The sequence below is a fragment of the Perissodus microlepis genome, chromosome 1 (assembly GCF_051167445.1).
Source record: "Perissodus microlepis isolate ML-2025 ecotype Zambia chromosome 1, ASM5116744v1, whole genome shotgun sequence".
Classification (NCBI taxonomy): Eukaryota; Metazoa; Chordata; class Actinopteri; order Cichliformes; family Cichlidae; genus Perissodus; species Perissodus microlepis.
In genome coordinates, this window is record NC_140461.1 from 29657991 (window position 1) to 29672175 (window position 14185).

Genomic DNA, 14185 nt, shown 5'->3' on the forward strand with positions numbered 1-14185 from the left:
ATCTGGGCCACCAAAGGGCCGTCATTCTTTGCGGTATGTGGGCCATGTTTAAGCACATTGTGTGGGCCAGATCTTGGCCATACCAATTTTGCTATGTGGGTAAACACATTAAGGTTATTAAAGAAAGTGGACATAACTGAATAAGAAGATGGAGGAGGCAACCAAAGACAATGAGAAAAGATGGGATTAAAATGAAAAAATACACTAGAGACAAGTAACCAATCAAAATAAAACAGGAAGTGAGAAGCCAAACAGGGAGAAACAGACATGTGAATGAACCTAACCTACAGGAATTGACACAAGAGGATGAGACAGAAACTGCTGAGAGAACAAACATTAAAAGTAAACTACAACAAGAACTACAAGCTTAAAAAATGCTAAAGAAAACAGGGAGAAAAATTAACCAAGGTATGAACACCAAACATAAAATTCATCCTCCGAAGGCAGAGTCAGACCTCGGCTCCCGACGGTGCGTCTACATCTATTGTAGTACTCTTTGTTTAGCACACACTGTAAATATGAAATATTGGACTTCCACAGTACATCCCTCAGGTACTCTTGATGAGCTTCAAGTGAACAAAGTAAAAGTAATAAATGTATTTCAGAAGATATTCTACACAGGCTAAAAAAGTAAAGTTACAACAGACATATTTCTTAGTTTATGGGAATAGATGGCTATGATTAATTGAAAAAGAAATTGAGAACTACTGCTTTTTAACTGCTTTAAAAGATATCTTTTATTTTTTTTATTTTCAAATTATTCACTGGTCTGTATGTTTGGTCTAAAGGGGTTCCCCAGGGCTCGGCTGGAACGGGCGCGTGGGTAGACAGAGCCGCTTATCATCCAGCAGCTCTACTGCAGAAGATGATGGCATCTTTCTCAATTCTACCAGCAGCAAACTCCTGGAGAGAGCCCACGACATCCTCATGTCAGTATCGAGATGCTATTTTCTTTTTGCTCTACAGTAATTTGTTATTTTGGTTAGCGCTGCAGTCTAGACACAAGTAAACCCTAAAGTTCAAACATCTGTCCTGATGAAGTCTCCTCCAGCAATGACTACATTCCTGCAAGCTCAGTCAGTGCTGATCTCTAGTTGAACCTGACCTCTAAACCCCTGTATGGCAGAGAGCAAGTGAAGGAGAATTTCTTTCCCCTCAGGGATCAATAAAATTCTGCTTTATTGACAGGAATATGACATATTTAGGAAAAAAAATCTGAAATTATAGGTTGTTTTGTTGACCTGACTTGAAAAAGAAAAAAACCCACCTGTCTCACTTGCTGATTTAAAGAACTGCTGAACTAGATTTTCAGTTTTTGTTTTATTTTTCTTCCAGGAGGAACAAAAACTACAAATCTAAGCCTGTTCTTCCAAAGGTACAGTGCACAGTATTTTTAATTTACCCTTATAGGTCACAGTGCATACAGACAGCAAGCATAAAGTCACCATGACTTGTTCCCCAGGGCTCTGTCCTGGGGCCACTCCTGTTTACTATACATATATATCACCAGTCTTGAATTTAAGTGTTTGGATATTTAATTTTCATACAGAAAGATATGGTGATCTGCTTCCGAACAGTACCAGGCTCTTTAACAGTTGAAATATTAAAAAAACAAATACTGAAAACAGCAAAGCAAAACATGCACTATTTTTAAATGCACTAAATATCCCATCTGTTGGTGCTTCTCTAAGATTGAGTTTGTATGTGAAACCACTCTGAGCTTTATAAATAATTTTAGATAAGTCTGTCTTGATATGCGTCCATCTTGCTTACTGAGGAACATCCTTCAGATGAGTATCAGAAGAAGGACTTACTGCTCCTGTCGGTTCCTAAAGCCTGTACTGGAAAAAGTGAGCTCCTGTCACTAAACCAATTTTAAATGAGTTGAAGGAAAGTAAATATAGCTGTAGAGGATTTTAACTGACTCTTATGTATGTATTTTTCAATCTTGGCGACCCTTTTATTTGCTAAATACAAATTAAATAGATGGTACTTCTTATATTATTAACTGACTCTGACATTATTATTTTTGCAGCATTTACTCAATGTGAAGTCACTGAAGTACCTCAACAATCTGACGCTTCACGACCGCATCACCAAGTCATTGCTGCACCTCCACAAGAAGAAGAAACCACCCAGCATCAGCGCACAGTTCCAGGTCTCTCACACACACACACACACACACACACACACACACACACACAAAGCAGCCGCATACAGAGCTCAATAATTTCCTTCTCAGTGCTTCTCACAATAAAAATCTCACCAGGGTGAGATTGAGCAGGCTGGAGGAATCCCCTCCCAGCTGTGAATGTGACAAAAACAAGGTGTGTCCATTTGATGGCTTAGTTTCTTTTAGTGCAGCCTTTACTGCTCACTGTCTAATCCTGGATCCAGTGTGTGTGAGGTGTCTATCATGTAGTTACCCACACCCAAAAGTCATATTTGTATGACATCGTGTCTGGTAATAAAATATATTTGATTTAGTGAAAAAGAAAAACACACAAACACACCCTTTGGAAAATTCTTCACAAAGAATGAACAGAGGCACAGCTTCCAGTATCCATATCAGAATGATTCGGTGCTCTTCAGGTCCAAAATGTCTGATAGGAACTTGCATTGTTAGCTAGTAACACACAAAAGGCTGAGAACAAATTCCAGAGAGCAAAATTTTCTATTTTCTTCCCAAGTTCTTTGAACGTGAACTGTGTGCTCTGGCTGTTGGAGGTAGAGACGAGCGCTGAGGCCCCTCTGGCAGGCAGCCCTGGCCCCTGTGTGTGGATGACTTCACTTTCCACATCCTGTGCTGCGCTGATTGCTTTAATCTCCCATGGAGGGGGCGGAGACTGAATTCCTTCTGCCACTGAATTATCGCGCACACATGCTGACACATATGTGCATGTGTTTACACACACACACACACACAATGACGGCACATGGAAATGTTGCACACATGTCTTTGTCCTTTTTATTTCCAGTCTGCATGCTAACATAGACTTGTTGCTGGTAATTATGATCCCAGGCAGATACTTTAATCTTGCAGCACAAGAGCTTTGCTTGCAAATGGACCAGTTACTTATAGCTGACAACAGTCACCTGACTTTGACTTCTGCCTGTCAAACAGCTGTGAAGTGAGCCTCAGCTCGTTATCTTCTTCTCTGTTAATTCTAATATTTTGGTTTTTGTGTCTTGTCCTCTAGGCCTCTCTCAATAAGCTAATGGAGACTCTGGGTCAGTCTGAGCCTTATTTTGTCAAGTGCATCCGTTCCAATGCTGAGAAGGTACAGTGTGCTCCCTCCAGCCTGCGGCCACTTTGACTGTTTCGGTGTAGTTTTCAAAGCATTACTTATTTCCTTTGAAGTTTGGACTTAAAGCTGTTTATCATTTTCCCGTCGTCTCTCTGCAACCTCTGCTGCCTGTCGCTCTTCCTTTTTTTTAACCCCCCCCCCCCCATGCCTCCTTTTTTTCTCCCTCTCTTGCTTTCTTTCTCTCTTTCAGCTGCCCTTACGGTTTAACGATAACCTGGTGCTGAGGCAGTTGCGTTACACAGGTATGCTGGAGACAGTACACATCCGGCAGTCGGGTTACAACATCAAGTACACTTTCAAGGTAATACACACAATACTCTTCAAGCATCTGGTTTATGTGATTATGTGCTTTCCATATTAAACTAAAAGGTTTGCAGCAAAACTTTTCGTTATTAAGTTATTTGTCTTGACAAAGGCCTGCAGACCTACAGAAGACACTATTCATAAATTTTCTCAGGCTGAACATTTACCCTGATTAGTAAACTAATCTGTGTAAAACTGAAGCTCCCCTTTAAACACTGTTTATTTCCCGAATCTCCCCTTCTTGCGTTATTTTGCGATCTTTGTCGATAAATGCCAAAGATCTTAATTTCCAGAATGCACTGAAAGAGCCAGTTGCTAAAAGTTCAGCAGCAGATCATAGCTACGCAGGCAGACGCAGGCCAGAGTGCTGCTGAAGCGCTCCTGAGCCAAACCTTAAACAACACTCATGTTTCCACGAGTGCAGGCGCCAGCCATGAATTCATCTCCAGGAAACTTGTCGGTGATGTTGTTTCATTTGGGGGTTCTTTGTATGTTGTGTCATGAGGGACTTATGAGGGATGTGATGTGGCAGCCATCTTTAACCACACTGGCTCTCATAGGAATGATGTCAACCCTGTAAGAAATGTGACTAATAAAGCAGATGAAGTTAGATGCAGATTTGGGAGTGGCTCACTCCTACGTCAGATTTTTTTCATTTGCTTTCCATGTTGTGGAGGCGTGTAACCAGTATAGTTTTATTATTTAAGGTCTTTACTGCCAGGATTCCTAAATAGTAATTTCAGAGGCATTTTAACATAAGTGACTCTTTAAGTTTGTCCAAATGTCAGATGTTTAAAGTGAGAAAATGCTCGATTTAAAGAAAAAAATGAGATAATTTTGAATTTGATGGGAGCAACTTTTCTCAAAAAAGCTTGGACACGCCATGGTTACCAATGTGCAGCATCCCCTCTTCTTCTAACAGCAGTCTGTAAATGAAGAGTTTTCCACTTTGCCCCAGATGAACTTTAACCCAGAGAAGACAGCAGGTTTTCTAGATCATGCTCACATATGGCTTCTCTCCATGGCAGAGCTTCAGCTTTGTGAATGGCACTGTGACCTTTTTCTGGACATGTTCTCGAGTCCATGCAGTGATTTCCATGTTTTTAATGCAGTGCTACCCAGGTCCCACAGATGTATGAATTTCTAATCAAGTAGCTCAAATTTTATTTTTATTTCCTGGATGCATATAGTTATAGTTTTAACCTTTACCCTACAAACTATCTCTTCGATCAATGCGAAATAGTTTCCAATAAAATTTGTAATGCTACTATAAAAACATCTTACTTTCTATATGTACATATCATTATGGCTTTAAGTCTAACATTTGGTTTATAATACCAGTGAGCTGGTATTTCGATGACCTCACTTTGATAATTTTAGCATCAGAGTTGGTCATTTACCAAAAATTCTCCCAAACATATTGAGTGCTGCGGTCAGCTGTAATTAGAAATATCTTGAGCATGGGGTCATTTTGGAGGACTCTGCTGTTCAGAACAGAGGCTCTACTTTGTCCCCTGCTTTCCGAAACACTCCCCATGCTTGTAATTGTATAAACACAGCATCTGTTTCCCTGTCCACCCCCTACAGCCCAGGGTGCAGACTGTATTGACTTCAGACAATGAGCCTCAGTTTGAAGAGTGGGAGTATTTATACTCCCACTCTTTTATACCATGATGTTTGAGCTTAACTACGGATGACATGGATTTTCACCTGAAACCACATGATGCTCGACAGCATTTTTTAAAATGTTGCTGTTCCTGTAAGAAGGGTGTCTCGTTTAGGTCTGGAGACATATTTTAAATTAATCCCCACTGAAGTGAAACATCTCTGTACAGGAATCTTGTGCAAATGACTTTTAAAAAATTAAAATCCAGAACATAACAGAGCTGTGGGATGCATCTCATTAATATCTGTCCTTGTTTCTTTGATAGGACTTTGTCCACCACTTCAGTGTGCTGCTTCCAGAGGGCACCAGTGCTACCAGAGAGGGCATCCAGCAGTGCCTGGACCAGCTAGACCTAAAAGCAGATGGATATCAAGTTGGAAAGACAAAGGTAATCCTTCTCCCTTCTTTTCTCCAGATCTTTTGTATCAGCTTAAAAACTGTCGAGGCTATTTCTGATGTGTGTTACATTTTCTGTCTACATATCCATGATATGAGAGTCATTCACTGAAAAAAGTGTGAGGTTTTTACATTATTTCAACTGATTTCTTTAGTTTTTTTTAAACAGTTAAATACAAGGAAAACTGTTACTGGTCAAGGACATTATGGATGGGGAGTTGGGATAAACTCATTAAAGAATCCTCTTTAATGAGGATTAAAAAAAAAGAAATATGAGAGTAGGGCTGCACGATTTTGCATAAAATGAGAATCATGATTTTTTTGCTTGAAATTGAGATCACGATTCTCTCACGATTTTCTTTTCCAGTATAAATATTTATTGCGCTTATTAACTGCACATCAACTTCGTAACAGTTGAGACTGAACATAAAAATAAATAAACATAAAAACAATAAATAAACATAAAAACAACAAATGTCTCACATTTTGTCGTTGCCGCAAAATGTTGTACTGCTTGAAATTCCGTCTCCACCGTTGCTCGACACTGCGTGTATAGAGCAGGTAGTGCAACAATAGAAAAATAGTTGCGGGACGGCACTGTGTAGCGTTTGTCTAGGGTGTTGATCGTTTTCCCAAATCCCTCGTTTTGCACAGTGTTGATGGGAGCCATATCTTTGGTCAGGTGATAAGTGATAGCCTCCGTAATTTCTTTGTGCCTGCGGAAGTTCGACGTGTATAGGAAAGCGCTGTATAAGGTTCCCGTTATTGATGTTTGGGTGGTTGACCGGGACGGATTTTCTCCAGTCACTTTCTCGCCATCCCTGACGTGCTCTCCGTTGTTTTTTCCCTGCCAATTTTAGCAGCCAGCTTCTGTATCACGTGGTATCAGACTCCGCCCTTGTAATTTGTTGAGCAGGAAGAGTGAGCGCTTGTTTTCATGCAGATTACATCCCGGATCAAAATGCGGTACAATTGTTGTCGTCTTTTTTTTTTTTCCTTCTTTAAATCGTTGTCATTTGTAAATAAGATCGCACATAAGTATGAATTGAGATCGCGATTTTCTAACGATTAATCGTGCAACCCTATATGAGAGTGTCACATATTTGGTATTTTTGTCTAGGGTATGAATGGGGCATAATAGAGGAGTGCATTTTTCTGGGATGGTGTCTATATAATTAGAGGGTCATTCTTGACATTCTTGTGACCACATGCTTTCTGAAGCATGTGTGTTTGCTTGTAATTGATTTTTTTTTTTTTTAAAGTTTTGTCTCAATAAGTGTGCATGCCCTGTACTGACTCCATCACGGCTCCTCCCCTCAGGTGTTTCTGCGGGAGGCTGAGCGTCAGCAGCTGCAGGCCTTCCTCCACAAGGAAGTTCTGAGACTCATCGTCATGCTGCAGCGGCGATTCAGAGCCCGGCTGGAGTGGAAGCAGTTTGTCCAGATGAGAGAAGCAGCGGTCTGCATCCAGGTATAGTATAGCGCTCTTCCCCGTCACTCCTTTCATCTCCATCTACTTTGCATCTGTCATTTCCTTATGTCTGAGTTCTTACTATAGAATTTGTGAGATTTTTTTTTTAAATTTTGTTTTGTTTAATTTTATGCCTATATCAGGCAAAAGGGTCTGTGTATTGTAACTGAAAATGAATCACAGCCCATAGCCCTCTTTGTTCTATGTAATAATGTGTTAAGTACAGTGCAAAGTTTGCAAAAAGAATATGAACGTACGTGAAAGAACACCTCACTCACAGATGATATTGTCAGCCACTTCCTTATGCCAACTATTGTAATTTCCTTCATTTTACACTCCCAGTTAAAAAGAAAAAAATTGAAGTCCACTTTGAACGAAGGTGCTTGTACATTATTGGATTAGTTGTCTTCGATGAGCATGAAAGATGTTTTCATTACAGAGATGGTGGCGCTCTGTCCGGTCCATAGACGAGGAGGAGGACGACTATGACCTCAGTGTCCAGGAGGGGGCAGCTTTGTGTCTGCAGAAACACTGGCGAGGTTACAGAGATCGTCAGAGGTTCAGGCTGTGGAGGGCGGCTGCTCTGGTGCTACAGAGGGCATGGAGGTTCTGGCTCTGTCGGCGCTGCACAGCAGCTCTGGTCATTCAGGCAGCCTGGCGCTGTCACCGAGCCAGAGAAGCCTACTTGCGCCTGTATGCTGCTGTGATACAACTACAGGCAGTTTGCAAAGGCTTCCTCACCAGGCGAAGGTAAGCCATGCACCTGTTTATAGAAACTTGAGGTATATAAGCATTTTAAAAGGGTCAGTACTCTGAAAATAGCTTCTAAGAGTAGATGACTGTGTGATTTTTTTTTTTTTTTTTTTTTTTTTTTTTTTTTTCTCCCCCCTCTAAAGCTTGTTAAAAACCAGATTAATCTTTGCACACAGCTCCCGCCATGTATTTGGGCATTGTTCAGGCTAGGCTTGGTACATGTAACAGCATAGAATTACGCAAGCAATCCGTCCCAAAGCAGCTCTACAGCTGAGCTGCTGTGAGCTCAGAATTTGTGTATGAGACTCCGACACCGCTGAATGTTCGAGCTAGATCAAATTTGTTATCAGTAACTTTACTTGTACAAAGAGTGATGAAAGATGTTAGATGTTTAATTTACGTTAACACAGTAATACTTTCCTGATTGTCAGCTTCAAGAAACTAAGAGAGCAGAAACTCAGGGAGAAAAGGGAGCAGCAGGAACAGCTCCTTCAGCTCCAGAATGGCCAGGTGAGCCTCTCGCAAGACGAGGAGGAGGAGCCACAAGAAATAATTATGGGACTGGACCTCAGCACTTGGGAGGATCGTTCCTACGAACAACGAGAAAAGAGCCTCCAGGAGGTGGTTAACGAGGCAGGAGGAGAAGATGCTGCGACAAAAGAGAGCCCCTCCAAAACACAAACTGAAGCAGCAACTTCAGTAGCAGCACCCTCTGTGACGGTGCGAGAAAGGGCTAGGACTGCAGATGAACCTAACCACAGAACCACCCGGGCCAAGAGAGAGAGCCGGCGGATGAGAGAGTTGGAGCAGGCCCAGTTCAGCCTGGAGCTTCTCAAAGTGCGGGCAAATAGCGGCGGAGCGGCGTCCCCGTGCGAGGACCGGCGCTGGTCTCTTGAGCTGGTGCCTCCTGAGCTGGTGTCTCCTGCAAGCCCACCTCTGCTTTCACCCCAAGGCACACCTGACAGCCAGAGCTCCAAAGGCAGCTTTGAGCTTCTCATGATGGATGAGGAGCCACCAAAGGCCAGAGAAGAGGTGACAGACATTGAGGACCCCTTCTCCCCTCTCTCGCCAGTTTCTCCAGTTTCAGAGCCTAACGTGGATGTTGTTTCAACAAGCCCCAAGCCAGCGGAACCATACAGGACAGAGCTTTCTGATACTGTTGCCCACCAAGGCAGCCCGATCAAAACGGACCCCGCCCATGTAGATCCGCCCAAAGTCGACTACCTCCCAACCTTTTATGTCCCTGCTGGTGAGGGCAGCGCAGTAATCTCCCATTCTGCTGCAGAATCTCAACAAAGCAAAGATGCAGCCGTCTCCACAGCCACATCCGTCATCAACAGAAGAGAGTCAACACGGCGCCCAGTGGTGGTGGTCATCAGTATGCAGAAAGAGACACCACTAAGTGAGGAGCTGAGTAACGCTGTCCGCCCCTCTGTAGAAGTTCGAGATTCTACAGCCCAGACGGCCGACTTAACACCTGAATCAAAGAAACCAGACAGACCTGCCGTCCCTGCTCCCACCTCAGTGCCTCAAGCGGACCAGGCTGTCATAGAGAAGCTGGTGCGCCTGAACGAGGAGAAGGAGGAAAGGCAGCGTAATCAGCAGCAGCAGAATGAAAAGGAGATGATGGAGCAGATAAGACGTCAGAAAGAAGTGCTGGAGAAGCAGCGTCTCTACTTCGCTCAGTATGAAAGAGATATGTTTGAGAAACAAAAAGACGAGGCTCTGCTCAAGATAGAGCAGAGTCGACAGAGCGGACAAGATGTCAGTGGAACCGCAGCCTCCAGGAAGCCCCTCAGACCCATTTCGGTGCTGGTTCAGAGAGCAGCAGGGGAGGTTCCTCATACCAGGACGCTGTCAGACTCCACTGTTCCTCAACCCCAGCAGCATCCACCACCTGCTTCTGCTCCTACAAAAATTCACATGGAGAATAAGCCAGTTCCCGAGGGCTGGGCACCCAAACTCACACTAGAGTCCAGAGACAGGGGAGGAAGCAAAGAGAGAGCAACTGGCAAGAAGCCACCAAGCGATCAAGGCACTGCAGTTGGTATGAGAGATAAGCCTGGCAGCATCTTCTTCTCTCCAAATGACAAAGTGACATTTGCAAAGTGAGTACCAAATTAAACTATTTATGCATTTTTATTTTTTGTACTACAATAGCAGATTTGAGGTGGAGGCTGGGACTTTTCACAGAGTTTGTCTCATTTCTCCAAATAAACATACTTCGGAGTCATTTGAAAGATCCCAAAATGTAACAGAAGAGTGTCTTTAATTTTTCTTCCACACTCTGGAGTTCTCTACCTCTATTAAGTAATAAGCATGACACATTTGTTCATGCTTATTACTTAATAGATTCACTACATTGATGAAATTTTCTGTGCTTATGTTGTTTTCCATCAGGTTTGCCACTGATACTGTCACTAAAGACACACAAGCTGCCATCTCCAAAGAGGGACCAACGTCTGTGCCCAAATCGTCTAAGGGAACAAAAGCGCGGGATGTAAGCAATTTTTTAAAATGAGCATTTTGTTTGACGTGTGTTTGCATATTTTCAGGAGTGCAGTTTTGTATTGTGAACGAATGAATCTTGGCAGGATAGCTCAGCCTTACGCTAAGAATAGCGCAGCACACCAACATGAGGACCACGATGCACTGAAGCTCAGGTTATTAAAGGCTCCATTAAAACATGCTGTTATCACTTCTGGTAAACTCCAGGTTGGCAGAGCGGGCCAAAAAAAGAAAGCCAGAATGGCACGGACCCGCTCCGACTTCCTCACCCGCACCCCCTTTCTCTCAGTTGGGGGCGATTCAGACGAGGAGGACTATGATGGCGACAGCCTCCACAGCCCCCGTCATTACACTCTACCCCTCTCCAAACAGAGCTCCACGGAGGCATGCCTAAGAGAGTCCTGTTTCAGTGACTCAGACATGGTAACAGGCGCCATCCAAGCCACAAGTGGCCCTCTCTAAGTTCTTATAAGCGTGGCTTCTCTTTGACATTTCTAACCCACTCAGCAGAGAGAGCATAGGTCTGCATCACACCTCTGAATCAATATGAGCTCCAATAAATTTCTCTTTTCTCAATAATAATTTTTTAAAAAAATTAACAAGTTTTCTGGCAGGTATTTCAAAGGCATATTGGAATACCTGCCTTGAGATCATTTTGGATTTTATGTTTGGGGTAATGTGTAATATTCATGTCAGCTTTTAAAGACGTGAATTTAAGCACATCACAACTTTGAATCTACTACTACATTTGATAACCGCTCCAGAAATCAGCAGTGAGTGTGAATCTGGATTTATGCATCACGATGCAGGACACCTTTTGAAACGTGTTCTTCCTGAAACATGAAGCTTTTTAACATAGATGCTTTTCTAACATAATTTGGCTTCATTTTCTCTCACAGCTTTTACACCGACTTTCCTTGTTGATTTACTTCTAGTTCTGTCCTTGGTAGTAAGATTTGCATGTCACCTGATTCTTCTTTCTCTTAGCAGATAACACCAGCCACTAGCCAAACCTTGAAAATCATAAAAGAAAAATTTGGTCTTGATTTTTTTTCCCCCCATCACTTAAACTCTTATTCTCCTCAACTACAAAAAAACTGAACTGTATCATTTGTTTTCAACTCTATATTACAAGCCTTGTGCTTTAGTATTTGTGTTATACCTTTTTTACATCATGTTTGGCAAAATGTAATTTCAGCCAGTGCAGCACCAGTGATGTGGTGCTGCCATCTAGTGGCTCATTTTTGCCTTCAGCTCATAATCATACTTGAACAAATGGAATCTCTTTTTTTTTTCTTCTCATTTTGCCATTTTGTCTTAAAAATGTTACCTGTCCCGATGTTGTTTCAGCCTGCAAGCTCAGAGGAGAAAAAGAAGCTACACAAAACCATGTCATCAGGCGATTTGGTCAAAGAGGACTCGCTACGTAAAAATTCACAAGATGGAAGGTTTGCTCTTCAACTTTGCATTTCTAGCAAAAAATAGGAAAATGCACACAAAAGAAAAGCATAACTATATAAAACCATATAAAAACATGAGCAAAATAACATATATACACATCGATTGTATCACATAGAGTGCTATTACCTTCAGAAAAGAGTCTTCTGCATACAGCTATGTCTTGTCATTGACATGATTTTTGTTTTTGTATGATTTGGGCTTTTGAGACGTTTTCATTTGCTTGTCACTTCTGTTTCCTTTCGACTAGGAGTCGTAAGATTCTTGGGCCGCGTTTTTGGGGCAAGAGCAAGTACGGGGATAAGAAGACTTCCAGAGAAAAGCTGATCTGTGGGGCTGAGGCCTTGGATGGAGACACTGGAGACACTGGTCCTCTGCTTGGAGAAGGTGTGATTTCCAAGAGCAAAATGTATCCATTTCAGATATACTGTTATTATTTTTTTTGTCTTTTAAGAACTGAAAGTTGTTGAGTAGTAGATAGTAGATGCTGAAAAGCTTTTTGCTAAATAAATCTATTAGTTCATCAAATATATTGAATAAAAATAATATTGTTGCCTCTGAAGCGTCACTGATTGGAGTTCTCTTCCTTGTAGCAGGTCAGGAAAACATGTCGCCGCCATGCAGTCCTGATCTGACCTTAAATCAGGCATTAAGAGACTCGAAAGAGAACAGGGAGCCATCTCCCAAGGTAAAGCGGAGGCGTAGTGTGAAGATCAGCAGCGTGGCTCTGGAGTCTGCCCAGCGGCAGAATGACACGCTGCAGATACTGACCTCCATCGGCGACTACAGGAGCATGAACGACTTCCTTGTGAAGAAGGTACAGCAATATATGCCATCTGCATTACGTAGAGCTCGAAGATGAACTTGAGTATCAGAGTTTTGATTCTTTATATTTGAACTGCACATCAGGTATTAGTCCGGTGTCGTTTATGGTCATGCTATGTTGGTGTCATGTTTTAGATCAACGACTTGGACGCAGAGGACAGTAAAAAGGACACCTTGGTGGACATCGTGTTTAAAAAGGCTCTGAAGGAATTTCGTCTTAATATCTTCAACTCCTACTCCACAGCACTCGCAGTAAGTCCTCTGAAGGCTTTTTATATTTGAATATAACCATTCAAACTGAAAAGTCATGTATTCCCAGACTAGAAAGATAAATACTGCACTCTTCCTGTGACTCCTCCCTAGATGGATGATGGTAAGAGTATCCGCTACAAAGATCTTTATGCACTGTTTGAGCAAATCTTGGAGAAGATCATGCGACAGGAGCAGAGGGACTGGAGGGAGTCTCCTGTCAAAGTGTGGGGGAACACCTTTAAGATTTTCCTGGACGAGTTCATGATTGAGTACAAACCTGCACACTGTACACTCAGTAAGGTAATGACACTCTTCTCACTGTACAGGTGAATAGACACAACTCTGATAGGCACACAAATAATTTATTTACAAAAAACTACTGGGTGCTATTTATTGATAATGAAATATAATAAGAAGTAAAATATCTCTCTTATTGTCATTTGTCTTTTCCTTTCTTTTTTTAACTGCAGCCATTGCCAAAACCTGAACGCAAGAAACGGAGGAAGAAGGACACAGACAATGTAAATTTGCCTTTATCCTCGTCAACATTAAGGGCATGCTCACAATCATTGCAGAAAATAGTGATGTAATCAGAAAAAAGTGCACTCACACAATATAAAATATATGAAAGCAAACTCAAATGAACCTGTGCTCTGCTGCCCCCTGCAGGTGGAGGAGCATAACGGCCACATCTTCAAGTCCACCCAGTACAGCATCCCCACATACTGTGAATATTGCTCGTCGCTTATCTGGATGATGGACCGGGCCTGTGTGTGCAAATGTGAGTATGCACGCACAGTGTCACAGCTAAAGAACCCCTGAGTGTAATACAGGAAAAGTGGACGCTTCGAAGGCCACTGAATGTGGAGCGTGCTAGCACAAAAATGTTTGATTGGTAATTCAACTGACAGAAAATTAATAATCAAAAAAAGGTTTTAATCCTGGATGTGATGCTGTAATTTGCATTGTGACATGAAGAGTAGCCCCTCTGATGGAGGAACATCAGTAGTTTTAAAATGAACTAATTATAACACTTTTAGCAGTTAACTGAACCATAATGAAGCAAATCCCAGATTTACTCCTTTAAAACATCCTCTGATGGAAACGGTGCAGATAACGTCGAGCTTGTTGAGGTTGTCCGAGGTTCTTGCTGAGTGAAGTTAAAGATTAAAAATTCCCAGAGTGGTGGAAAGACCAAATAATTGAAATGTCCTTAACACTGATGTCAGTGTGCTCCATACACGAA

General features: G+C 42.1%; 1 protein-coding gene across 7 annotated transcripts in view; it reads left to right on the forward strand.

Moving 5' to 3' along the window:
- myo9aa (myosin IXAa) overlaps positions 1 to 14185 on the forward strand; it is a 100658-nt gene that overhangs the window by 78942 nt on the left and 7531 nt on the right. For 5 of the 7 annotated variants that reach the window (XM_084941190.1, XM_084941429.1, XM_084941590.1 and 2 more), the window contains 18 exons: positions 789 to 929; positions 1336 to 1375; positions 2036 to 2158; positions 3201 to 3281; positions 3499 to 3609; positions 5543 to 5665; positions 6994 to 7143; positions 7583 to 7893; positions 8328 to 10004; positions 10297 to 10396; positions 10612 to 10827; positions 11755 to 11852; positions 12113 to 12249; positions 12456 to 12679; positions 12823 to 12939; positions 13051 to 13239; positions 13410 to 13460; positions 13609 to 13720. In XM_084941190.1, coding sequence (XP_084797316.1) covers positions 789 to 929; positions 1336 to 1375; positions 2036 to 2158; positions 3201 to 3281; positions 3499 to 3609; positions 5543 to 5665; positions 6994 to 7143; positions 7583 to 7893; positions 8328 to 10004; positions 10297 to 10396; positions 10612 to 10827; positions 11755 to 11852; positions 12113 to 12249; positions 12456 to 12679; positions 12823 to 12939; positions 13051 to 13239; positions 13410 to 13460; positions 13609 to 13720 — 4001 coding nt within the window. The remainder of the gene's footprint in view (positions 1 to 788; positions 930 to 1335; positions 1376 to 2035; positions 2159 to 3200; positions 3282 to 3498; positions 3610 to 5542; positions 5666 to 6993; positions 7144 to 7582; positions 7894 to 8327; positions 10005 to 10296; positions 10397 to 10611; positions 10828 to 11754; positions 11853 to 12112; positions 12250 to 12455; positions 12680 to 12822; positions 12940 to 13050; positions 13240 to 13409; positions 13461 to 13608; positions 13721 to 14185) is intronic. The other 2 variants (XM_084941341.1, XM_084941644.1) reach the window with 2 other exon arrangements.